At 43.1% G+C, this 24,794-nt stretch overlaps 2 protein-coding genes and 1 pseudogene across 11 annotated transcripts in view; 1 reads left to right on the forward strand and 2 right to left on the reverse strand.

Annotated features, from left to right (window-relative positions):
- Nucleotides 1-1,377: 1,377 nt before the first annotated feature.
- Nucleotides 1,378-18,269, forward strand: MSH6 (mutS homolog 6; the record flags this gene model as incomplete). Of its 8 annotated transcripts, none has more annotated exons than XM_084235856.1 (10): nt 1,378-1,628; nt 6,983-7,185; nt 10,238-10,407; nt 11,589-14,130; nt 15,285-15,553; nt 16,720-16,837; nt 17,147-17,236; nt 17,652-17,806; nt 17,891-18,090; nt 18,188-18,269. In XM_084235856.1, 10 exons carry the CDS (start codon nt 1,378-1,380, stop codon nt 18,267-18,269), a joined length of 4,080 nt encoding a protein of 1,359 aa, XP_084091982.1. The 8 variants fall into 8 exon arrangements, with proteins under 8 accessions (XP_084091982.1, XP_084091983.1, XP_084091985.1 ...); XM_084235857.1 differs by having other exon boundaries at nt 6,986-7,185; XM_084235859.1 differs by having other exon boundaries at nt 6,986-7,185; nt 15,462-15,553.
- A 1,185-nt stretch (nt 18,270-19,454) lies between these two features.
- Nucleotides 19,455-24,794, reverse strand: part of FBXO11 (F-box protein 11) — a gene marked incomplete at its 5' end in the record, with an annotated part of 89,579 nt that continues 84,239 nt past the window's right edge. For both annotated transcript variants that reach the window (XM_084235757.1, XM_084235756.1), the window contains 5 exons: nt 19,455-19,651; nt 19,749-19,847; nt 20,424-20,532; nt 20,840-20,947; nt 21,520-21,630. In XM_084235757.1, coding sequence (XP_084091883.1) covers nt 19,522-19,651; nt 19,749-19,847; nt 20,424-20,532; nt 20,840-20,947; nt 21,520-21,630 — 557 coding nt within the window. In that variant the 3' untranslated portion in view covers nt 19,455-19,521. The remainder of the gene's footprint in view (nt 19,652-19,748; nt 19,848-20,423; nt 20,533-20,839; nt 20,948-21,519; nt 21,631-24,794) is intronic.
- On the reverse strand, nt 23,735-24,378 carry LOC311171567 (large ribosomal subunit protein uL22-like; annotated as a pseudogene). Its single transcript has one exon. The product of its transcript is annotated as a large ribosomal subunit protein uL22-like (transcript).

A 24,794-nucleotide genomic window follows, 5' to 3' on the forward strand; every position in this document is an offset into this window, starting at 1 on the left:
TTTCTTCAGCCATAAAATGGGATATAACACAGGTCAACAATCCCTTACCTGCAATTCTGAAACCCCTAAAGTTCAGAAAGCCTAAAGCTTTGTAACAAACTCATTTGGTAGCAAATTTTGACCTCAGCTGACCTGAGCTTTCATTTATTAGTCTGTATTTATCCTACTTAAAGCAAATAAGCATATTTTGTTTGATTTCAGGAAGTTTGACTTAGGGTGTTGGCCCAGCCCTGCGGGAATAGTATACCCATAGCGGGAAGAAAGCACCTATCAAATATATCTGAAACAAAGTTGACTTTATTACTTGTTGCTGCAGCCTTCCAGAACAAAGCATAGAACTCATTTTCTATAGTTTTGTTTTTTGTTTTTTACCAAACCACAGCTATTGCTAATCGGGGCAGATTTCTGGGATTCTAATTTCCAGTTACTTATTCACAATTTGTGATGAAGGCCAAATAACTGTCAGACTTCCACTTCTTGGAGAAGAGAACTCCTTATTCACACACTGCTGCCTTTCCAAAGTCTGAAAAAATCCTGCATTCTGTGTCTTACCTGGCTCAAAAGATTCAGATAAGGGACTGTGAACTTCAAATACCTGCTTTATAGGTTACTGGCAGCATTTCAAGGGGTAATCTAGGCAATTTATGCATGGTGGGGGGGGGGAGTAAAGGTCTGCGTAGCTGGCATTTTTTTTTTTTTTAAATCATAAACCAAAGATATGCCACTTGGCATTCAGTTAGGAAAAATTTATCATGTGGCTACAACTGCAACACTTTGAGAACACAAAGTGAGCAGATTTAGCCAACTGCTGCCCAAACCCAGGGTGGTCCTTTTCCCTCCGTTCCATGGACCAGGCGCTCTCCACGCAGGATACTGCACGCAGGTGCTCCCCGGCGTTTCTCCGCCAGGGCTGCTGCGTCCCGCAGCCCCCGCGTTTGCGCCAACCGCACTCGGGGGCACGCGAGCTCCCCCGCGCCACGCTCTCCCTTCTCGAGCGGGACCGCGCCCCTGCCGCTCCCGCCGGCCCCGGGACGGGGTGTTCCGTCGCGCTCTTCCCCCGCCCCAGCACAGATGCGCCCGGCTCCCAACAGTTCCGCGCGCCGGCGCGGGGGCCCGGGGCCGGGAGGCGCAGCCAGTCGTACTTGCGCCGGGCCGGCCCCGCCCCCTCGCACGTCGCCCGGCGCCCCGAGGAGGCGTGGCCGGGCGCGCCCCGCCCCGACGCCGCCCGCGCGCGCCCAGGAGCCCCCGGATTGGCCGGCGGGACCAGAGTTCCTCGCGCTGCGCGCGCCTCCCCCCAGGTTTCCCGCCAGCGGGCGCCGCGCGCTTGGTCCGCGCGCTGGGTTCGGCCCGAGCGGTTGCGTCCGGCCGGCCGCCGCTATGTCGCGACAGAGCACGCTCTACAGCTTCTTCCCCAAGTCTCCGGCGCTGAATAACGCCAGCAGGGCCCGAGTCCGGGCTTCGAGTGACGGCGGCGCCGCCGCCGCGGGGGCCTCCCCATCCCCCGGCGGGGATGCGGCCTGGAGCGAGGCCGGGCCTGGGCCGGGGCCCGTGGGCTCCGCGTCGCCGCCCGAGGCGAGGAGCCTGAACGGAGGGCTGCGCAAGCCCGCGGCGCCGGCGGTCCCCGCCAGGTAGTGGGTGGGGACGGGCCGCAGGCGGGGGCGCGGCGGCGGGGCGCGCCGCCAGGGCCTGGGGGTGCGGGCCGGGTCCGGGGCTCGGCGGCGGGGCAGCGCGCTCAAGTTGCGGGGCCGCGGGGCCGAGTTTGCGTGGGGGTTGGCGTGCGGGCTGTAAACAGGGGGGAGGAAATTGGCTGCGGGAGGAGGGGGGAGGGGAGGCTGGGGAGGCGCTCGGAGTTTGGAGGAGGGGGAGGAGGCGCGTTGGGGGCGCTCGGTGGGGGGAGGGAATGGCGAGCTGCTCGGGTGGACAGGAGAAAGGGGCGCTGGCACGGGGGGCACAGGGGGACGGGAGCCCGCGTGCTCCTCGCGGGGGGCCCCGGGCGGGGAGGGGGCGGCAAGGAGGAAAGCCTGCGGGCGGCGGGCGCTGCGGCCTGGGAGATGTGGGGTCCGGGCCTGCCGCGTGTGCGTCTCCTTGGGATTGGGATAGTGATTTGGGGGGCGGTCGGGGAGCCTAGGTGGGTTTTGGCTATGATTTTCGGACGCCCCGTGCCCGTGGGGGGCGGCGGGCCTTCGGCCTGCGAGTTGTGGGCTGTGCGCGGGGCGGGGGCGGGGCGGGGGCGGGACTCGATTGCCCGCCGGGGGCGTGTCTTGCCGCGGGCCGAGCCGCTGATTGGTCCAAGTGAGGATGGCGGCGGGGGCGGGGCTCGATTGCCCGGCGGGGGCGTGTCTTGCCGCGGGCCGAGCCAGTGATTGGTCCAAGTGAGATGGCGGGGGCGGGGCGCTGGGGGGTGGAGCAGCAGAAAGTGCTGGGATCCGGCTGGGTGTTCGGTGGCTGCACAGCACAGGCACCCAATCGAGTGAGAAATTTAGAAGTTACAGTGATTTTTGATATACGTGAAAAAGTGTCGCGTTGGAAAAAAATGTTATTTTGTGAAATAGTGCTCTTGTTGATGATCCCATGGGTGATGGGGCACTTAATTTCGCCGTTGAGAGTGAGCCTCTATAGGTCTTTCTCTGGCCCTGGGCAGGGATGTTTGGGCGCTCTGGGGGGAAGCCTCGCCAAGGACGCCCTTCTCGCCGGGCAGTTCACGGTACCTCCAGGGCTTGACCTGTCTTTTTTCGGGGCGTTGGCCCACATTTTGCAAAGCTCACATTTACTGTGTATCCCAGATGTTGTGTTTGGCACAGAATGTTATGGTAGCCATTTTTTTAAATTTTTTTTTAAAGATTTATTTATGCATACAAGAGCTGGGGTGCAGGTCAGAGATGCGGGGGTGATAGGATTCAACAGAGACAGAGCGGGGAACAGAAAGGCAGACTGACTGAAATACACTGCTGAGGGGAGCAGCGGGCGATTCAGGAGAGGTCTGCTGCGCCATGTTGGTTTCTCCCTGGCCGGTGGGGGATCGAACTTGTGCTGCAGAGGCTGCGGATTGCTTCATAGTGCGGTGCTTAACCCCTCGCGCCACCAGGGAGGCCTGTAAGGATTATTTCTACCTGGTGATTTTTTGAGAAGTAGTCAACACAGGAGCAACTCTGGAAGTTACTTTGTAGCTTACATTTATAAAAGAATTCTCTGTAAGGGAGTCTGTACCAGGATGAGAAAAGTGACTAAATCACAAGACATTAAATTAATGGAGAAGACAGGGGCTTAAAACTGCATAACAAACTAGCCTGTTATTTTGGTGGTAACCTCCCCCATCAACAATATTTTTCTTTTGTCTTTTAGCTGCAGATGGTATTTAAGGTGGTGACTAGGCTATCTCAGGGTATTTCTCACTTTTCCTATTGTATTGCCCATGTATACTTTCGTTATTTTCTTATCAATCTTTTAAAAAAATATTTATGCATACAAGAACTGGGGTGTAGGTCAGAGGTGTTCGGGGGGTGAGAGGATTCACCAGAGACAGAGTGGGGCACAGAACAGGCAGATCTACTAAAATATACTGAGGGGAGCAGCAGGTGAGACAGGAGAGGTCTGCTGCGCCATGTGGTTAGCTTACCTTGATAGTGCTGTATCTTAAACCCCTGTGCCACTAGGGAGGCCCCTCTTACCAATCTTTAATCAAGAACTCAGAAAGGTAGAGGGAAAAATATTTTTCTTTCACTACTTGTGCATTTTCCATAGACCTTTTTGTGAGATATGTACACTGTGTTAAAACATCTTCTGGAATATGAATTGATTCTTGCATCCATGTTAAAGTGATGTATTGTTTGGCTGTGCTTTTTATATTCAATAGCACATACTATTTGTTTTTCGAGGGTTGAATTCAGGAGACTTGTAAAAGCCTGACAGTTTACATTCAGCTTTCTTTCTACTATGAGCACTTACTGTGGGGAACAGTTTCAATAGTATTCAAGAAAGTTGTCTGGTAATAGGCTTTAAAAAAAAGATTATGTATACAAGAACTGGGGTACAGGCCAGAGGTGTGGGGGGTGAGAGGATTCACCAGAGACAGAGTGGGGAACAGAACAGGCAGATCAACTGAAATATATTGTTTCAGGGAGCAGCGGGCAAGTCAGGAGAGGTCTGCTGTGCCATGTGGGTAGCTCCCTGGCTGCAGATAGCTTCATAGGTTGTGTCTTAACCCCTTGCGCCACCAGGGAGGCCCGGTAATAGGCTTCTAATGACTCCAGTATATAGATTTGGCATTCATTCAGCAAATGTTCATGAACCTATGCTTTCAAGCATTAAGCATTGTGGATCATGAATACAACGATGAGCAGTATAAATAAAAAGGCAGTTATCGAATAGGACAGGAGCAGAGTGTATATGAGTTCTGTGCACTTTGTGGGAGAAGGTGGTGTGTATAGGTCAGAGTAGCTTTCATTCTAGACTGAGATCTGAGGACAGAAAGGAGTTAGCCAGGCTGTGGTATGAAGAGGTTTAGGCTGAGAATGATTTCCTGCATATCAAGGGAAGAAAGAAGAGGAGAAAAATATGCAGGGATTCAGTCCAGAATAGACTAATGGGCCAAAATGAGCATTTGGACTTTGAAGGTCAGTTGAAATTTTTAAAAGATGTTAAGTATTGTTTAATGTTTATTTTTCATTTAGCTTTTGTTTTGTGCTTGAGTTAGTGTTTTGCCAGTTTTATTCTAGTTCTTTGTTACCCATGTGTGATGCAAAAGTCACCATCCTGGATTATTCTTTTGCTCAGTTTATATCTTTTTTTTTTTTTAAAAGATTTTATTTATACAAACACTGGGTAAAGATTTATTTATTTATTTATTTATTTATTTATTTATTTAAGCACTGGGTACAGTCAGAAGCACGGGAGGGTGAGAGAATTCACCAGAGCGAGGAGCAGAGCAGGCAGAAGGACCGAAGTACACTGCTGAGGGGAGCAGTGGGCAGCAGGAGAGGTCTGTGCGCCATGTGGGACCCTCCTCTGGCGGCTGGGGAGCAGCCGGGGATCGAACCAGCGCTGCAGAGGGTGCAGGCAGCTTCACAACCCAGCGCTCAACCGCTGCGCCACCTGGGAGGCCCTCAGTTTATATCTTTTGAGAAGTCAGTTTTGAATCTTTTTCTTTATGGTTGATGCTTCTGTAGGTTTAAAAAAATTCATTGGGAAGATTGATATTTTAGAAATATCACTGGCTGAAATGTCTTTGTTGGGAAAATCAGTTACAAGGCTGCTTTGATGATGAGCAGAGGATGGGGGTGGTGGCAGAGAGATTTAGGAGAGGAGTTGAGGGAGACAAGTAGTAGACAGGTGCTGGTGATGATTCAGATTATGGGAGATGGAGAAAGGAAGGAGTCCACATGATAGCAGTTTGAAGTAAGTGATTTTGAGAAAAGTGTCAGGATATACAGGCATCATGGGTTGTCTTCAGTATTTTTTTCCTGTAGTGCATTAGGGTTATAATTGAGGGAGCTGTGAACAGGGTTTCTGACCACTAAATTTTCATTGTTATTGTTAAGATTTATTTATTTATGCATGCAAGAACTGGGGTACAGGCCAGAGGTATGGGGGGATGAGGATTCACCAGAGACAGTGGGGGACACCACACAGGTGGATTGTGCTGGGGTTAAAGACAGTGCTGTCAAGCTGTCACCAACCCCTGCACCACGAGTTTGATCCCCTGCCGGCCAGGGAGCTGACCCACATGGTGAAGCAAACCTCACCTGCCTTGCGCACTGCTCTCCTCAGCAGTGTGTTTCAATAGATTTGCCTATTTGGCTCCCCACTCTCTGGTGGGTCCTCTCACCCCCCCCTACATCTCTGGCTTACACCACAGTTCTTGTATGCATAAATAAATGAAAATCTTTTTTTAAAAAGATTTATTTATTTATACAAGAATCAGGGTACAAATCAGATGTGCGGGAGGCTGAGAGGATTCACCAGAGAACAGAACAGACAGACTGACAAATACACTGCTGAGGGGAGCAGCAGGTGAGAAAGGAGAGGTCTGCCGTGCCATGTGGGTATCTCCCCGGCCAGCCAGCTGGGATCAAACCCGCACTGCAGAGGCTGCATACAGCTTCACAGCGCTGCACTCTATCGCCTGCACCACCAGGGAGGCCCCAATAAAAATCTTTTTTTTTTAAAAAAAGGACAGGAGGATTGACTGAAATACACTGCTGATGGGAGCAGTAGGTGAGACAGGAGAGGTCTGCTACACTATGTGGGTCACCTCCCTGGCTGGGAATCGAACTCAGTGCTGCAGTGACTGTGGATAGTCCCACAGTGCTGTGTCTTAACCCCTTGCGCCACCAGGGAGGCCCCTGACTAGTAAATTTCTTTTTAATCAAACCTTAAACAAAATCTGTATGCTCTGTCACCATTCATAGACAAAGAGCTGTATGTCAGTCCTATTGTTTTTTTAAAGATTGGTTTATTTATGCATACAAGAACTGGGGTGCAGGCCAGAGGTGCAGGGGGTGAGAGGATTCACCAGAGACAGAGTGGGGAGCAGAACTGGCAGATGTACTGAAATATACTGCTGAGGGGAGCAGCAGGTGAGAGTGGAGAGGTCTGCTGTGCCATGTGGGTTGCTCCCTGGCCAGCCGGGGATTGAACTCGTGCTGCAGAGGCTGCGGATTGCTTCATAGTGCATTGCCTAACCCCTTGCGTCTCCGGGAGGCCCACCCTGTGACATAGTTTTTAAACTTTGAATAATTCTGAGAAAGTTTCTCTCCTTAACAGCAGAATTCATTATATTTATGATTGCCTTAATAGTTAAGTAAGCACTGTGATATCTGCATGTCTTAAAAAATGTCTTCAACTCATTGATTAAAAAAATGTTAATTTTAGAATTTAGATTTTAAAGGAATCTCAACAATACCTTCTTTGGAATTGCTTATTTGTAGATAATTGCCTTTAATGCAACTTAAATATTAATCAGCGATGTATTTCCTTTTGGCAGCAGCTCCTCTGACTTCTCACCAGGTGACTTGGTGTGGGCCAAGATGGAGGGCTACCCCTGGTGGCCTTGCCTGGTCTACAGCCACCCCTTTGACGGCACATTCATCCGAGAGAAGGGGAAGTCCGTCCGAGTTCATGTCCAGTTTTTTGATGACAGCCCAACAAGAGGCTGGGTTAGCAAAAGGCTGTTAAAGCCCTATACAGGTAAGAGAGCCACTGCAGGGAGCCAGGAGAGAATAGGCATGAGCACAAGTGTTAGCTTCTCTCATAGAATGAAATCAAGTGTATCAATCCAGTGAATTAAGGAGTGTTGTGAAAGTTTGTAGCACGGGGAGATGGTAAGAAGTCGTCTTCAGCCAGTATGTTGTGTGGAGCAGAATTTTTATTTCTGTCCTTTGAGTTATTTAGAGCAATATCATACCCTTAAAGGAAAAATGAGTTCATGATTGGTTGGACCTTATGATTTGGACCAGAATACCAAATTCAGATGTGAAAAGGGTAAATTAAACAGTGTTAATCTCATAATCTCATCCCATCTCAAAGGATTCAGAAGAAAAGCAACACATTCAGGATACATAGCATGTAGTTCAGTGACATTGTCTAGGACAAACTGAGATTTACACTCTCTGGCCTGCACACTCCAAAATCCTCATCTACGGCCACATTTGAACTGTTCACCTACACTTCTGGAGTATTGACATTCTCTTCAACTTCTCTCCTCAGGCCCAGGGTTACATAGCACATATCAGCAGTACTTTATGTGTAGCTTCCTGGGGCTAAGTGTGCCCTGTTGGTGACTTGAATTATACAGTGTGTGCACAGGGTGGTTGCAGTGTCTGTATGCTCAAGTACAAGTCCTCTTCCATTATTCTTAGACTCTCTAGGCTAGGGTGTTACTGACCTTGAGTATTTTAAATATTTATTTTATAGAAGAACTGGGATACAGGTCAGAAGCATGGGGGGGGGGGTGTGAGAGAATTCACCAGAGCCACAGCAGGGAGCGGAGCAGGCAGACGGACCAAAGACACTGCTGACGGGATCAGTGGGCGAGGAAGGAGAGGTCTGCCGCGCCATGTGGGGTTCTTCCTGGCCAGTGGGGAATCGAACCGTTGCTGCAGAGGCTGTGGACAGCTTTGCAGCACGGCACTCAACCACTGCGCCACTGGGGAGGCCCCACCTGAGTGTTTTAGAATCAGAACAAGGTTCAGTTTCCAATAACCTGGAAAGCAAGTCTTTTGGTCAAATTGCACATTCTTCCAGGGTGCAAAATTCTGGGCACGCTGAAGAAAGTTAACTTGGCATTGGAAATCTGACATGCAGGATGAAATAGAATCAGGAAACTTGGTTCTATCTTCTCCACTAATTTTCTGTATACTCTTGGTCAATCACAGTAATTTATTTTCTAATACTTTTTGCTCCTACATATTATAAAATGAGAGTTGGGCCAGCCACATGTGAGGTCTTTCCCAGGACTAGTTTTGCGATGCTAAACAAAGCTTTGGCAAAATGACTTCTAAAAGAATAGAAAGTTTACATGTGTGTTGTCATCATTTTACAAAGTCATCCCTGTGCATATTCTTTGCCTGAAATTTCCAAATTGTAGCAATGCGTGTATGTGTCTAAATTAGCAGAGGCATAGGTCGGGGGGAAAAGGAGACCCTTTGTGCCTTTGCGTGTGGGGGGAGGGGGCATGAGTTATAGTTGTTTGCATCGGGGCTTTGGGAAAGGATCATCTCACTGGATATATGGGGAATGAATGCAGCTACAGAGGCACTTTGGGAGAAGTTTGGAGTCATCCAACAAATGGTTTTTTTTATTATAGTATATAGTTTTTTTTTTTTGTTTTTTTTTTTTTTTTAAATAGAATATTATTTTTTTTTTCAAGATTGATTTATTTACACAAGAACTGGGATACAGGCCAGAGGCGTGGGAGGGTGAGAGGATTCACCTTGAGAAAGAGCGGGGAACAGAATAGGCAAACTGCTGAAATACACTGCTGAGGGGAGCAGCAGGCGCGACAGGAGAGGTCTGCCCCGCCATGGGGGACCCTTGCCAGCGGCCGGGATCGAACCGGCGCTGCAGAGGTTGCGGACAGCTTTACAGTGCTGCGCTCAACCACCTGCACCACCAGGGTAGGCCCTGTAGTAGATAGGTTTAGTGCAGCTCTTTAGAGAAAGAAACTGCAGCTTTATTTATTTAATTATTAAGATCTTTATGCTTATAAGAACTGGGGTACAGGCCAGAGGTGTAGGGACAATGAGAGGTTTCAGAGTGGGGAAGCAGAACAGGCAGACTGACTGAAATACACTGCTGAGGGGAGCAGCGGGTGACACAGCTGCATCATGTGGGTCAGCTCCCTGGCCGTGGATCCAACTCGTGCTGCTGTTAGTTTCATGGTGCTGAGACTTAACCCCTGGTGCCACCAGGGAGGCCCTGCAGCTTTATTTTAAGGCAGCCATCATAGTTGCTAATTTCCATGGAAATTTAGGTTGTCTTGTTTGTTTTCATATACAGAAAGAAAGAAATAATGTAGCATTTGAATCTGTAGATTTAAAGAAATTCGGTTTTCCAGTTATATTTGGGCAGAAGAAAACATCTCTAGTTATGCCACATGTACCATTAGACTTGTGATCTGCATGTAACCTTTTGCTCAGTGGATAGAAATAATCACTTAATATAACTTGGAGGAGTTTAAAACACAGTAAGACATTTTGATGCAACTGTTGGCGGGGGGGGGGGGGGGCGGGGGAATTAACACATTCAAAATCTGAACTGGTTTAACCCGCCAAAACGTTAGGATATCTGACAGTAGTTTTTTTGAAAAACATGTAACCTGTATAATTGCCTTGGCAGCACTTATTTTTTAATATCATAACTTCATTTAATTGACAGTGTAGTCTTTACCTTATTGAAGTAATTTAACAAGGGCCTCAAAACCCCTTTTACATCTAATACCTTACCTGAGAAGAGGTGGTTACCTGTTTAGGCCCACAGTACCAGTTCATGAAAAGAGAGACTAAGTGGTCCTGGGTGACCCAACAGTTAAAGCATCTTCAAGGATGTAAGTAAATAATTTAGGTTTTACTGGAAGTTTTCCCTGAAAATTTTGTGGGCTTTTATTGTTGTGTCATAAATAATAATGGGGCATTAAAAACTAGACTTGATTATAGTCATTCTTGTTCATTGGGGCTAGTGTTGAAGTTTAAGCTGACTATCGGCCAACAGTTCTTGTTTACAAATGTATATATATTTTTAGGTTCAAAATCGAAGGACGCTCAAAAAGGTGGTCATTTTTACAGTGCAAAGCCTGAAATACTCAGAGCAATGCAACGTGCAGATGAAGCCTTGAATACAGACAAGATTAAGAGACTTGAATTGGCAGTGTGTGACGAGCCCTCAGAACCAGAGGAGGAAGAAGAGATGGAGGTTTGGGACATTGCACAGTGGTCATTTCTGTTAGGAGAGGGATGGAAAGGGGGGACATATTTAAGTTATATTCGCTTGTCTTGCAGATGTTTGCCTTTGTATTCTCTAGTATACACACACATATATCCCTGAACTGTAGGTTGAGTTGAATAACTTCAGAATCTCAGTGGCCCCCAAGCCTGCTGGAAGGCATGCTGCAAGAGAGAGTGCCATTTTTGTGGCAAGTAGAGAGCTAGGGACAGTAAGAACATCATGGTAATGCACCGGTCATACTGTCTGCAATGACCTTCTATGTAAGGGTGTGGTCAGACTCTGGAAATTATCCAGATTTATGCCTTCATAATTTTTTTTGTATTCTGGGTCGGTAGGCATAGAGGTTGAGTAAAATTGCAATAAAACCTTGGTTTCAAATGTTATTGGTCACTATTTGAGTGAATTAAATGCTGTTAAGGAAATGAAGGGAATGGTTCATCTAAAAGAAATCATTAATATAGTAATTAATGAGCTGAGTACTCGAAAGATTCATCCATAACCCAGCTTGATTTAGATTTTATTGTCCTACAGATGATATAGGGAATAAGGAAGTCATACAGTAGGTACTTCACGAGAAATAGAAGAAAAAAAGTTCATTATTGAGATTGAGATCAGGGATCATAACGTTAATCCGTGGTTTAGAACTGGAGGGTAACCGCAGAGAGCATAGTGTCATCCTGCCTTACGTGTGCGGGAGATTCGTGGTAAGTGAATGTGTCCTGCCCTAGGTGATACAGCTGGTTTATGGACGAGCATAGACTAGGGCCAGTGTAGATCACTGGTTCGTTAAACTAAAGAATTTGCAAAATGTTCAGCTTTACCACATGCCCCTCGGGACGAGGAAGAAAGAGCCAGGGAGTTGTTTATTTCCCTAACTGTGGCCGTTGGTGAGGACGGTGTGTCCAGGTGTCTGTTGTGTGGTCCTGCTGATGGACTCATCACCATTCTCCAGGAAGGAACCACTTACTCTTGTAGCGTGCTATATTTGTTTTGATGTTAGGTGAAATGGAAAGAAGATAGTTTCTCATTTCTGGAGGTGGGCTCTTTTCTTGGTATATGAAGTTGCAACATACTGCGTTTATTGCACCGCAGTGTTTTCATTTTCCAAAATGTGCTTGGTTTTTAAATACCTTTTCCTTGCCTGCTAGGTAGGTGCAACCTATGCCTCAGATAAAAGTGAAGAGGATAATGAAATTGAGAGTGAAGAGGAAGTGACACCTAAGGTGCAAGGGTCTAGGCGAAGTAGCCGTCAAATAAAAAAACGAAGGGTCATATCAGACTCTGAGAGTGACGTTGGCGGCTCTGATGTGGAATTCAAGCCAGATGCTAAGGAGGAAGGAAGCAGTGATGAAGTCAGCAGTGGAGTGGGGGATAGTGACAGTGAAGGCCTGGACGGCCCCGCCAAAGTAGCTCCAAAACGGAAGAGAATGGTGACTGGCAATGGCTCTCTCAAAAGGAAAAATTCAAGGAAAGAAATGGCCTCAGCCAGCAGACGAACAACTGGCGTTTCATCAGAAACCAAGAGTGCTTTGAGTGCTTTCTCTGCCCCTCAAAATTCTGACGCCCAAGCCCACATTAGCGGCGGCTGTGATGATGGTCGCCCCACTGTCTGGTATCATGAGACTTTAGAATGGCTTAAGGAGGGGAAGAGAAGAGACTGGCACAGAAGGCGACCCGATCACCCGGATTTTGATGCATCCACAGTCTACGTGCCTGAGGATTTCCTTAATTCCTGTACTCCTGGCATGAGGAAGTGGTGGCAGATTAAGTCTCAGAATTTTGATCTTGTCATATTTTATAAGGTGGGCAAGTTTTATGAACTGTACCACATGGATGCCCTTACCGGAGTCAGTGAACTAGGACTGGTATTCATGAAAGGCAACTGGGCCCATTCTGGTTTCCCTGAAATTGCATTTGGCCGGTACTCAGATTCCCTGGTGCAGAAGGGCTATAAAGTAGCGCGAGTGGAACAGACTGAGACGCCGGAGATGATGGAGGCACGATGCCGAAAGATGGCGCATATATCGAAGCACGATAGAGTGGTGAGGAGGGAGATCTGTAGGGTCATTACCAAAGGTACGCAGACCTACAGTGTGCTGGAGGGGGAACCCTCTGAGAACCACAGTAAGTATCTTCTCAGCCTCAAAGAAAAAGATGATGATTCTTCTGGTCACACTCGAGTGTATGGTGTATGCTTTGTTGACACCTCATTGGGAAAGTTTTTCATAGGACAGTTTTCAGATGATCGCCACTGTTCCAGGTTTAGGACTCTGGTTGCACACTATCCTCCAGTACAAGTCTTGTTTGAGAAAGGAAATCTCTCAGTGGAAACGAGGATGATTCTCAAGGGTTCATTATCCTCCTCTCTTCAGGAAGGTCTGATACCAGGCTCCCAATTTTGGGACGCAGCCAAAACTCTGAAAACTCTCCTTGAAGAAGGATATTTTACAGAGAAATTAAATGAGGACAACAGGGTAATGTTACCCGAGGTACTTAAAGGTATGACTTCAGAGGCTGATTCCATTGGATTGACTCCAGGAGAGAAAAGTGAGTTGGCCCTCTCTGCTCTAGGTGGTTGTGTCTTCTACCTCAAAAAATGCCTTATTGATCAGGAGCTTTTATCAATGGCTAATTTTGAAGAGTATGTTCCCTTGGATTCTGACATGGGCAGTGGAACAAGACCCGGTGCTGTCTTTGCTAAAACCAATCAACGAATGGTGCTAGATGCTGTGACATTAAACAACCTGGAGATTTTTCTGAATGGGACAAATGGTTCTACCGAAGGGACGCTGCTAGAGAAGATTGATACCTGCAGTACCCCCTTTGGTAAGCGGCTGCTAAAGCAGTGGCTTTGTGCTCCACTTTGTAGCCCCTACGCTATCAATGATCGTCTAGATGCCATAGAAGACCTCATGGCTGTGCCTGACAAGATCTCTGAGGTTGTAGACCTTCTAAAGAAGCTTCCAGACCTTGAGAGGCTACTTAGTAAAATTCATAATGTTGGCTCTCCCCTGAAGAGCCAGAACCACCCCGATAGCAGGGCTATAATGTATGAAGAAACTACATATAGCAAAAAAAAGATTATTGATTTTCTCTCTGCTCTGGAAGGATTCAAAGTATTATGTAAAATTGTAGAGCTTATGGAAGAAGTTGTTGATGAGTTTAAATCCAAAATCCTTAAACAGGTCATTACTTTGCATACAAAAAGTCCTGAAGGCCGTTTTCCTGACTTAACCGCAGAACTGAACCGATGGGATACAGCCTTTGACCATGAAAAGGCTCGAAAGACTGGACTGATAACTCCCAAAGCAGGGTTTGACTCTGATTATGACCAAGCTCTTGCTGACATAAGAGAAAATGAACAGAGTCTTCTGGACTATTTGGACAAACAGCGCAGTCGAATCGGCTGTAGGGCCATAGTCTACTGGGGGATTGGTAGAAACCGTTACCAGTTGGAAATTCCAGAGAATTTCACCACTCGTAATTTGCCAGAAGAATATGAGTTGAAATCCACTAAGAAGGGCTGTAAGCGGTACTGGACCAAAACCATTGAGAAGAAGTTGGCTAATCTGATAAACGCCGAGGAACGCAGAGACACTTCTTTGAAGGACTGCATGCGGCGACTGTTCTATAACTTTGATAAGAATTACAAGGACTGGCAATCTGCCGTAGAGTGCATCGCAGTGTTGGGTAAGGCCTTCCGTAAGCTCACTCCCAAGGCTTTGGTTAGTAATGCCCTATGTCCCGTTGGACAGAAGGATGAAAACTGAGAAGTGTTCCCAGTGCTGTGTGTCCTAAACACACGTAGCAAGGGGTATATGTGACAAGCATATCCTGCCGCCTCACTAGGAAAAAGGAACAGATTGCCCATAGCAGTGTTTGCTGTCAACTGAATAGTCCCGTGTGTCCTGTCCACACCCCCTCCCCCAGCCTTTCTTCAGTCTTAAATAATTGAACAAAAGATTGGTAAAAGATTTTTGGCACTTATTGAGACAAGCTATTTATTTTAGGTCAGTTTCACTAAGTGAATTTTTCAGGATTTGACAAAACTTTAACCTTCCAGTTTCGGTTACACTAATATAAAACTATCCCTTGATAATCACTTCATTTCAGCTTTATTATAAACTTTGCATGTTTTTGTATATTTTAATGAATTTCTTTACATGCATATTTAAACATTTTAATCTCCCCTTTTTCTCTTAGCCTAAGATGCCACACTTTCTTGTAATTGATTTTGAAGCACCCTGGTTCATATATTTGTAATTGGATAACCATTTCAGCTTCAGCTTCATAAATTTTCCTTTAAATTTTGTGGCCAGTTTATTGTTCTGTAATTTTTTTTTTTTTGAAAGTATAACAACCATAGCTCACCCAAGTTTGTAACAAATATTTTGATCTAAACCCAACTGCCCAGAACAGAAGAACATTCTTTGTTGTGCCAAACAAACATTCTTTGTTTGTTCTTTAAGCTAATAGAACTTAGAACAATTAGGTGGGTATTTATGTATCAGAGTGTCTGTCTGCTGTATTAGCTCTCCTGTGGCATGCCCTCGGGCCAAATGTTAGGGAGAGGAGGGGGCTGGGGAACCTAAGTTGTAATTTGTGGGAGAAGATCATTTGGCTGAAATGGAAGACTGTTTCTCACTTCTCTACAAGTGCTGTAATGGAGTTACGAAGTTAGTGGTACATGTTGCTTAGTAAGAATGCCTGTTAAGAGAAAAGCTGCTGTTTCTAAAGAGCAAATAGATGCATCACACCATTACTGAAACAGCATTTTGGGTATTTTGTACTTACGAAGAAGCCTCCAAAGTGATGAAGCCTCCTTTTTACCCTCTCTTTAACAGATGTCTTACTGTGCCTGGCTAACTACAGTCGAGGGGGTGATGGTCCCATGTGTCGTCCAATAATTTTGTTGCCAGAAGAACACACCCCCCCCTTCTTAGACCTTAAAGGATCACGCCATCCATGCATTACAAAGACTTTTTTTGGAGATGACTTTATTCCTAATGACATTCTAATAGGCTGTGAGGAAGAAGAGGAGGAAAATGGCAAAGCTTATTGTGTACTTGTTACTGGACCGAATATGGGGGGCAAGTCTACACTCATGAGACAGGTAAATTGACCCTTAATGCTCTGTTATAGAGAAAGGTATTTGTAACTTTAAGAATGAATATATTAACATAATTTAGGTTATCCTTTTCCAAATAGCATAATCGCAGAACTAAATTCAGTTACTGGCTAGCTACTGGGAAACTCCTTGTGTCGTATATAAATTGAGAATTGTATTTACTTCATGGGTCAAATATCTGCCTGAATAGTAAGGAAAAGTTTCACGTCATGGTTTCTTTGTAAGTTCTTTGACTTGACAGAGTTAATTTCCTGTCAAGGTATTCATAATGGATGGAAATTATGCAAATGTTACATACAGGTTTGTCCTTCAAACTACCATGGCAGGCTTAGGTCGTAAATAAATTTCCCTATAGTAATGCTGGGAACTGCTTTTAGGGAAGACAGATTTTACAAGATGACAAAGTTTGCTGGCACACCTTCCTCTCCTGTTGCTTCCCCACAGTGTATTATACCAAAACTTGTTAATGAGAGGGGCAGTATAGTAACCTTTTGTTTTTTTAATCAAAACTACCTGGAAAGAGCGCAACAAAAAGGACAGAAAAATCAATTTACTTTGTTTGGAATTGGTTCTAGGCCAATTTCAAAGTACTGAATGATTCAACTTTGTAGTCAGGGTTTGAGACTTACTAAGGTGTAGTGGGTTAGTTAGTATACAGGCTCTGAGGTTTGAAGGCCAATTAGGCTCTAAGTGTCTTGCTTTCTAAGCAATTTTTTCTATTTAGGATTATGAAGATTTTTTTCCCCCCAGTGCTGGCTCTTCCTCTGTAACAGAAATGTTGATTTTGTAAGAAAATATTGATGAGCTTGGCTTATTGTCCGTCTTCTGGAGATACTTTAAGATTTATTTAAGCCTATAAGAGCTAGGGTGTAGGCCAGAAGTATGGGGGTAGGGGTGGTGATGGGAGGATTCATTAGAGACAGAGTGGGGAGCAGAGCAGGCGGAACAATGGGCGAGACGGAGAAGTCTGCTGCCCCACATGGGTCAGCTCTCTGGCTGGGGATCAAACTCCGGCAGTGGCAGTGGCTGCCAATAGCTTCATAGTGTTGAGACTTAATCCCTCGCGCTACCAGGGAGGCTCTGGAGATACTCTTCTTTCTTTTTTTGGAGATATTCTTAATACCAGTGGTTGACCTTTTTCTCATTCACAGGTTGGTCTTCTAGCTGTAATGGCCCAGATGGGTTGTTATGTGCCCGCTGAAGTGTGTAGGCTCACACCAATTGATAGGGTGTTTACTAGACTTGGTGCCTCAGACAGAATAATGTCAGGTGAGTTTGTCCCACCTATTTAGGGCTTTATTATTTGACTGTATTTTAAGTGATAAATGCATTTTCTTCTGAATTTGCATATAAGCCATTTAAATTTGATGTCTGATTTTTCTGGTATTACACTAAGGAGAATGTTTCAGAAATTTGAAAAGCATTACTCCCAGTATTTTAAGAATTATTTAATATCTTAATTCAACCTTTAGTGCCACTGGTTAATTCATGATAGAATCAAATGATATGAAATTTTACAAATGAACCTAGTGTTACCAGCTTTTTAAAATGACCACTGATTTGTGAATTTTTTTTAAGGTGAAAGTACATTTTTTGTTGAGTTGAGTGAAACTGCGAGTATACTTACACACGCGACAGCACATTCTCTAGTGCTTGTGGATGAATTAGGTAAGCCGTTCGAGCTTCCAGTTGAAGACTTTCTTACCTAGAAGATGGTCTGAAGGACATCTCTTAAAAAGTACATGAAATAAACCCAACATTTGTGCCACATGACCCATATGTACCTAAGACAGTTTAATTACTGTTTTAAGTTTCCTAATCCTGTTGAAGTTTAGTTTATGTGGGAATGAGAATATCTAAGCGTTAATAGGAAGTTTCTAAAGCTCAGTGGAAAATGCACACTTCCCCCTACACCCCAAAGGCTACCAAGCGAACCAAAAAAGTGCCTATTTATATAAAATGCTCTTAGATTTACAGATACAGCTTTTTGGGGGTGGGGAAGGATATCCCTTTGAAGTATATCCTATTTGGTATAGTAAGGCAGATTGTAATAATATATAATTTATACATTTTACTTCCACAGGAAGAGGTACGGCAACATTTGATGGAACAGCAATAGCAAATGCAGTTGTTAAAGAACTTGCTGAGAATATAAAGTGTCGTACTTTGTTTTCTACTCACTACCATTCATTAGTTGAAGATTATTCTCAAAATGTTGCAGTACGCCTAGGACACATGGTAAATACAATTTTTTTGATTTTGAGAGTATCGAGTCAGGTAGTTTCACTGCTAACATACAACTAAGACATTTTTCTTCTTTAGGCATGCATGGTAGAAAATGAATGTGAAGATCCCAGTCAGGAGACTATTACCTTCCTCTATAAATTCATTAAGGGAGCTTGTCCTAAAAGCTATGGCTTTAATGCAGCGAGACTGGCTAATCTCCCAGAAGAGGTTATTCAAAAGGGACATAGAAAAGCAAGAGAATTTGAGAAGATGACTCAGTCACTGCGATTATTTCGGTAATTAACATTGGATATTAACCTTATTAAAACAGTGAAGGGGGATGGATGATACACTGAACAGGTAAAACTAAAACTTTTTTTTTTTTATTTTAAGGGAAGTCTGCCTGGCTAGTGAAAGGTTGACTGTAGATGCTGAAGCTGTCCATAAGTTGCTGACATTGGTTGAGGAATTGTAAACTACATTGGAAGTTAACTTTTGACAAAGGTGGTAAATTCAGACAACATTATGATCTAATAAACTTTATTTTTTAAAAAGTCAGTTTTTCCACTTTTCTTTCTAGGAAATTAAACCCTTTTAATTCTTAACCTACCGTCTACATAAATGGTTATTGAATACTCCACAATATATTAAGTCTAGATGTTATGGTACATGCATACAACGTCAAGCTGTTTATTAATACCCACTGTCACCAATACACATAAATGGGGGGGGGAATCTATGAAACTGTATGGGGCTGTATATATACTTGTCTCAGCTTAATGCAGGAAATTGTTTTAATTTCCAGCAGTTTGTCTAAACTGTTCAAAAAAAAACTATGAACAGAGTTCAAATACAGGACTGTTTTGAAGAGACTTTCTAAAGTGTACTTTAAAACATAGTAGTTTTTACCTTTCACAAAACTGAGTTACAAGAATACTTTTGTTTTACAGTGCATCCCTTCCTAGGAAGTCTCATTAAAACACTCACTTTTTCTAGGGGTGGTTTTTGAATGCTGCACAGGGAAGGGAAGGAAATAATAGTCTTAACTTTTGTTAAAGGATACCAGAAACATTGCTGGATATAATTTAAGATTAGTGTTTTCTCTTTCATAGAAAGAACGTACATACTGGGACATGAGTACAGTTACAGCAAGTCTAGGTGTGCTAACAAAACAGGGCACATTCAAGTACAATAAGATTTTGCTTGAAATTAAAAACAAACTACATGGGAGTAAAGCATTAAAATCATATTTCTCAATCTGAATACATGTTAAAAAAATCAAAAGAAATGCGGAAGTGCTAGCTCACATTTTTACCATATTACAAAAGCAATTGGTACCCATGTCCATAAAGGCAGCAACAAAGCTGCTTGTCTAATGAAGAGTACTACTGCAAATTGGACTGCATTCAATGCTAGTTGTAAAAACACCAGCTTTTTTTCAGAAGTTGGTATCTGTACAAAATTGCAGCTTATTGTCTTCACTTGTCCCTTCAAAAGTCTTTACACAGTAATGCTATTAACACCCAGCTTTGATATCCTGAGTCAATATATTGCCACTTTCTTTTTGGTAGCTTGAGCTTCTTGATAGTGTCAACTGACCTTTTGTATCCATTTTTAATACAGTCTCTTCCTGTAGCATGGGCAAATATAACTTCTTCCAAAAAAAAGGTTTTTAAGTTATGATGTTAGAATGGCAGGATTTTTTTTTTTTTCTTTAGGGAAGGAATTCAGTTGTGCTGCAATGTATTAGATTCTATAGGTGGAGCAGAGTCATATAGTGTATCTGTATCATGTGTAGGCTCACCAGCTAATGTACAAGGATTAGACAGTGTTCCAGCACCACAGTCACAGAAAAACCTAAAGCAAAATGAAAACCCAAAGATTAGGAGAGAGGAGGGATGGGTGGGGGAGGAGAGAATAAGGGGTTAATACAGCAAGCGTGTGTGTTACGTACCTATCGTGTCTAATAAATTCTACATCATGTCCCTGATGGCACTTCTTAATGCAGTTCACACATATGGCATTTCGATCTGTGGTGTTACAAGTGTGACATCTAAAAAGCAAAATCTTACATTATTTTTCTCAAACTTACCAGTTAACATACTGCATTGTATGTACATATTACCCTATGACCTTTGGCTTACAAGGAAAGAGAACTAAAGTCTGGTTTGAGCCCAGATTGTGAAAAGATTTTTCACTATAGTAAGTGTACTGTCTTGAGTCTTCTGAGGAAAACAACTGTAGTTGAAACTGTCATTAAAGCAAATTAAGCTGTCATGTCTTTACTGATCAATATGGGAGGAATGGAGAGCCAAACCCAACTGAGTGACTGGGGTATTATGGAAAATTTCACAATTTTACTTTGAAACTCCTAGTGAGATAATATAAATGCTTGGTTCAACATTTTCAATGATATAAAAAATACATTTTCCCATATTTATGATCCCAAACAGGACTCAGATTACAGAACTCAATCTGGACCAATATCAGTTAAATTCTCCTACCCCCAAATAGCCAGTTGACTGCTTTACATAGTAAAGAGATTTTATAAAAATACTACGATTTGCCAGTTTAGGAAATAGTCACTATCTTCCCCTCTTTTTAAGACACAAATAATTCTGAAACATACCTGTAGAAATCATGCATGGGATAGCTGGTATAACTTGATATTTTATATAAACATTGGCCTCTACTAACAGCCTTTTCTATGGCATCTTGATTGTTCATTATTTTGTTATCTGGAATAAAAGAATAAAGTTCTAAAGGACAAAGATTTAAGGTTAAAGATTATAGGATTCTAATATAGAAGAACTGCTAGCTTTTAAGAGCTTTAGAAGGCTAATAACTCAATGAAGTAAAATCAGCATGGGTTTTCCTTGTGCAAGACATTCCATTCTTAGAGTAATTCAAATTTGTTTTCAAAATAGTTCCCGAGTTTGTTGCTAACTTACAGAGGCAATGGAAAGAATCAACTTATTGACTAAAGGGCTTCTGATTATCTTAATGGTGTTTTTATCAATAGGCAGAACACAGATTCCAACATACCTTTCATTGTCACATTAACACCAGATGCTAAAAATAAGCCTCCAAACCGGTTGTTAAAAATCTGATTGCCTTCTAGTGTTGCAGTTGCGTGATTTGTAATTTCAATACCTGAAATAAAATTTACAAACAGTAGTTGTATCACTTCATATAATTTCTCAAAAGAAATCTGAAATACAGCAAATGTAAACTAGTTCTTTTATATAAAAGTACATTAAAATTTAATGAATAAAAGGCAAATGTTTGAATTATTGACTAATACTTTCCACTATGAATAATCTACTATCCTTGCTAGAGGTACAAAGTAGAGGAGGACAGTACTCAGAAATATGTTTAGGTAGCAGGTAAAGTTTACATATTGGAAAGAATAGGAGCTAGATTGCTACTTGAAATTAAAAAGTTGAAATATACATGCATGCCAAAGATCATTTTAAATTCTGTGTTTGTGAGGGGGCAGGGGGTTGAACGTATTTATTTCTAATGGTATAAACCTGCACTTACTGTATCACAGTTACTGTTTTATAATTATTACTGAATAGCAACAGCAGTATTATATCCAGAATTTGTTTTAGATGACTGTTAATGGACAGTATGGTTGGCATACATTTAGTTTATTTGCAAAGGAGAGGTAATACACTAAAAAATAAACACACAAGCTATAGGTAATAAAAGAAAAAACAAACCTGCAGCAAATCCATCAAATATTCTGTTTTTTCTTAAGACTGGGTGACTATTAGTACTGATGAGAACACCTGCCTGAGCATTCCTGAAAATATCATTTTCTTCAAGGAGACCTGTAATAAAGTATTTTCACAGATTAAGGCTAATGCATATTACAAAATTTACCAGCCTTTGGGGTGGTATTTAGGTTTTATTTTAGCTTTTTTTTTTTTTTAAAGATTTATTTATTTATACATACAAGAACCGGGGTACACGTCAGATGCACGGGAGGATGAGAGGATTCACCAGAGACAGAGCAGGGAACAGAACAGACTGACTGACTGAAATAAACTGCTGAGGGGAGCAGCGGGCGAGACAGGAGAGGTCTGCCACACCATGTGGGACCCTAGCTGGCCTGCCGGGATCAAACTGGCGCTGCAGAGGCCGCGGACAGCTTCACAGTGTGGCGCTCCATCGCCTGCACCACCAGGGGAGGCCCTATTTTAGCTTCTTATTAACTGTACTGTAACTTTTCAGCCAAAAAGGAAGTTTATTAGTAATTCACATCTAAGGTAGGATTAAACTAAAAATTGCTAAAGATGGCAGATAACCATTTTAACCAATAAATTAGATGTTCCATGGTAGAAGGCATAGTTTTTGGTTTACTCAACATTGTATTCCCAGTGCCTGGAGACGTACCTGATTTTTTCTGAATACCACTAAATAAAATTAATCTCTTCTGAGATATTTTTTGAACATTTACCCTCAGTGTTTTAGTTCAAGCCCTGACTATTTCTGGCCATCATTACAATAGTGACCCCTCTTGGTAATTTCCTTTACTCCCTTATCACTTCTGCTGATACATTATTTTTAGTCATTTTTCCACAACTCTATCATGTGTCTCTGCGCTGCTTACAAGACTTTAGAATAAAGTTTAATAAATTTGCCACTTAAAGTCTTTCAAAATATTCCCCCAACCTACATCTCTGTCTGGCCTTACTACCAATGTTCGGTGAATATGCTATCCATTTTTTATCTAATGCTTTTGGTTTATATTATTTCCTCTTCTGAGAATGTCTTATACTTTCTTCCTAATGTTCCTCCCTCTGGGAGATTTTCAGTTTCCCTCCATCAAATTTATGATTAGTTTTCTCTTCTGGGAGTACAAAAATGATTTGAAAGTGGGCTGAGGAATCAGAGTTCAGGCCTTCAAGTAATGACCCCACAGCTTACTAATAAATTTTGTGTGGGCAAATACTTTTTAAAAAAATATTTATTTATGCATACAAGAACTGGGGTGTAGGCCAAAGGTGCAGGAAGTGAGAGGATTCACCAGAGACAGAGTGGGGAGCAAAACAGGTGGATCTACTGAAATAGACTGCTGAGGGGAGCAGTGGGTGAGTCAGGAGAGGTCTGCTGCGCCTGTGGGTTAGCTGCTTGGCTGGGGATTGAACTCATGCTGCAGTAACAGGCAATAGCTTGACAGCCCAGAGACTTAAACCCCTGTGCCACCAGGGAGGCCCCAAATAATTTTTCTTTGTTTCAGTTGCCTTATCTAAAAAACAGGCATAACAGTACATACCATTTAAGGCTACTATGAGGACTCAGTGAGTTAACTAACACATGTACTAGTACATAGCACTGAATAATTGTTAGCTAATACTACTCCTATAAAATCCAATTAGTTGGGTACTGCTGTTTCTCTACTCCTGAGGATGTGGAACATGACTTTATTTCTTTAGACATCTGACCTGTCTGTGGTATTTTACAGTATTGATCTTTTAATATATTTTCTATGGAAAAGACTACTCCAAGTTCCTGCTTCTAATCCTGCATATGTTCACTACAACTTTTTCAAGTGCTATTGTTAAAATGTAATCCAAAGTCTCATTATTCAGGTCCCCCACCACTGCGCTCTCGTCTCAATTTTTAGTAACTCCTGCCTTACACTAAATCACTGGTTCCTTTAGATTTTTGTTAACAATGTGCCACTGCATTAGACTAATAACTTTTTAGATATAATAGTCCTGTTTTATTTACCACTGTCTTTAGCATCTGTATCATATGGTTGGTATAGAGGTATTCATTAGTATGTACAGAAAAAAGAGTGAAATAACTATGCTTTCTACACCTGGAATGGCCAGCTCCTCTACTACCTCCAAATAACCAGAGAACATTCAATTTTCAAGGCATACATAGCTCAAGAGTGATTTTACTCCATAAAACTTTTTTCAACACCTAACGAATAAAACCAGCTATTCTGTATTGTTTTTCCTAATTACATCTTTTTTTTTTTTAAACTTTTGTTTCCTTTTATTTTAAGTTGAACTTACTCCCTCACCATAAGTTTTTGTTTCTTCAGTTTCTTCTGGGATATCTTTTTCTTCTATGTCACTTCCTCTTCTGGTTTAGGAACAACCTGCTCTTTTTCAGTGAGGATCATCTCAATGTGGCAGGGGGAACTCATGTATGGGCTAATGAGACCATGAGCTCTCTAAGTTCTGCAATGCATCTTAGGGGCTTTGTTTGCCTGGATGTGCTCAATGACCAGAGAATCCACATCTAAACCCTAAAATTTGGCATTACTCTCTGCAATTTTAAGCATGTGCAGTAAAAATGCAGCACTTTTTGGGCCACCAACCCTGCGTCCAACCCCACTGTTTGGCCTGGGCACACCTACCACCGCCACCATTGTAACCACAGCATGGCATGCACTGCTTCTGTAGAGTGACATCCTTCAGATACCTGGTGGCTTTTCGGATATGCATACCCTTGATGGTCTGGACAGTTTCACAAGTGTTCTTAAAATGAACACGGAGATTCGAACCTCTTGATTTGCATGACTTTGTAGGGTTTTCTGGGTCAAGTGAGTAGCAAACCATTTTCAGAGATCACTAAGGCTGCTTATGGGAAGAACCCTAATTACATCTTCTAGACTCCTATCAGAGATATGTCATTTTACTGACTTTCTGGATTAAAATAACCTCATTGAGAGTTTTTATCAATAATGGAATAATTGTTTGGTTGTAGTAATAAATTTTGTTCATTAAATCTTGTTAGGGTCTCCCTGGTGGCACAAGGGGTTAAGATGCAACCTATGAAGCTGTCTGTAGCCACTGCAGCACAAGTTCGATGCCCAGCCAAGGAGCTACCCACATGGCACAGCAGACCTCTCCTCACTTGCCCACCGCTCCCCTCAGCAGTGTATTTCAGTCAATCTGCCTCTTCTGTTCCCCACGTTTCTGGTGAGTCCCCTCACCCCCCACACCTCTGGCATGTACCCCAGTTCTTGTATGCA

Source organism: Talpa europaea (assembly GCF_964194135.1).
Source record: "Talpa europaea genome assembly, chromosome: 6".
In the NCBI taxonomy this organism is placed as follows: domain Eukaryota; kingdom Metazoa; phylum Chordata; class Mammalia; order Eulipotyphla; family Talpidae; genus Talpa; species Talpa europaea.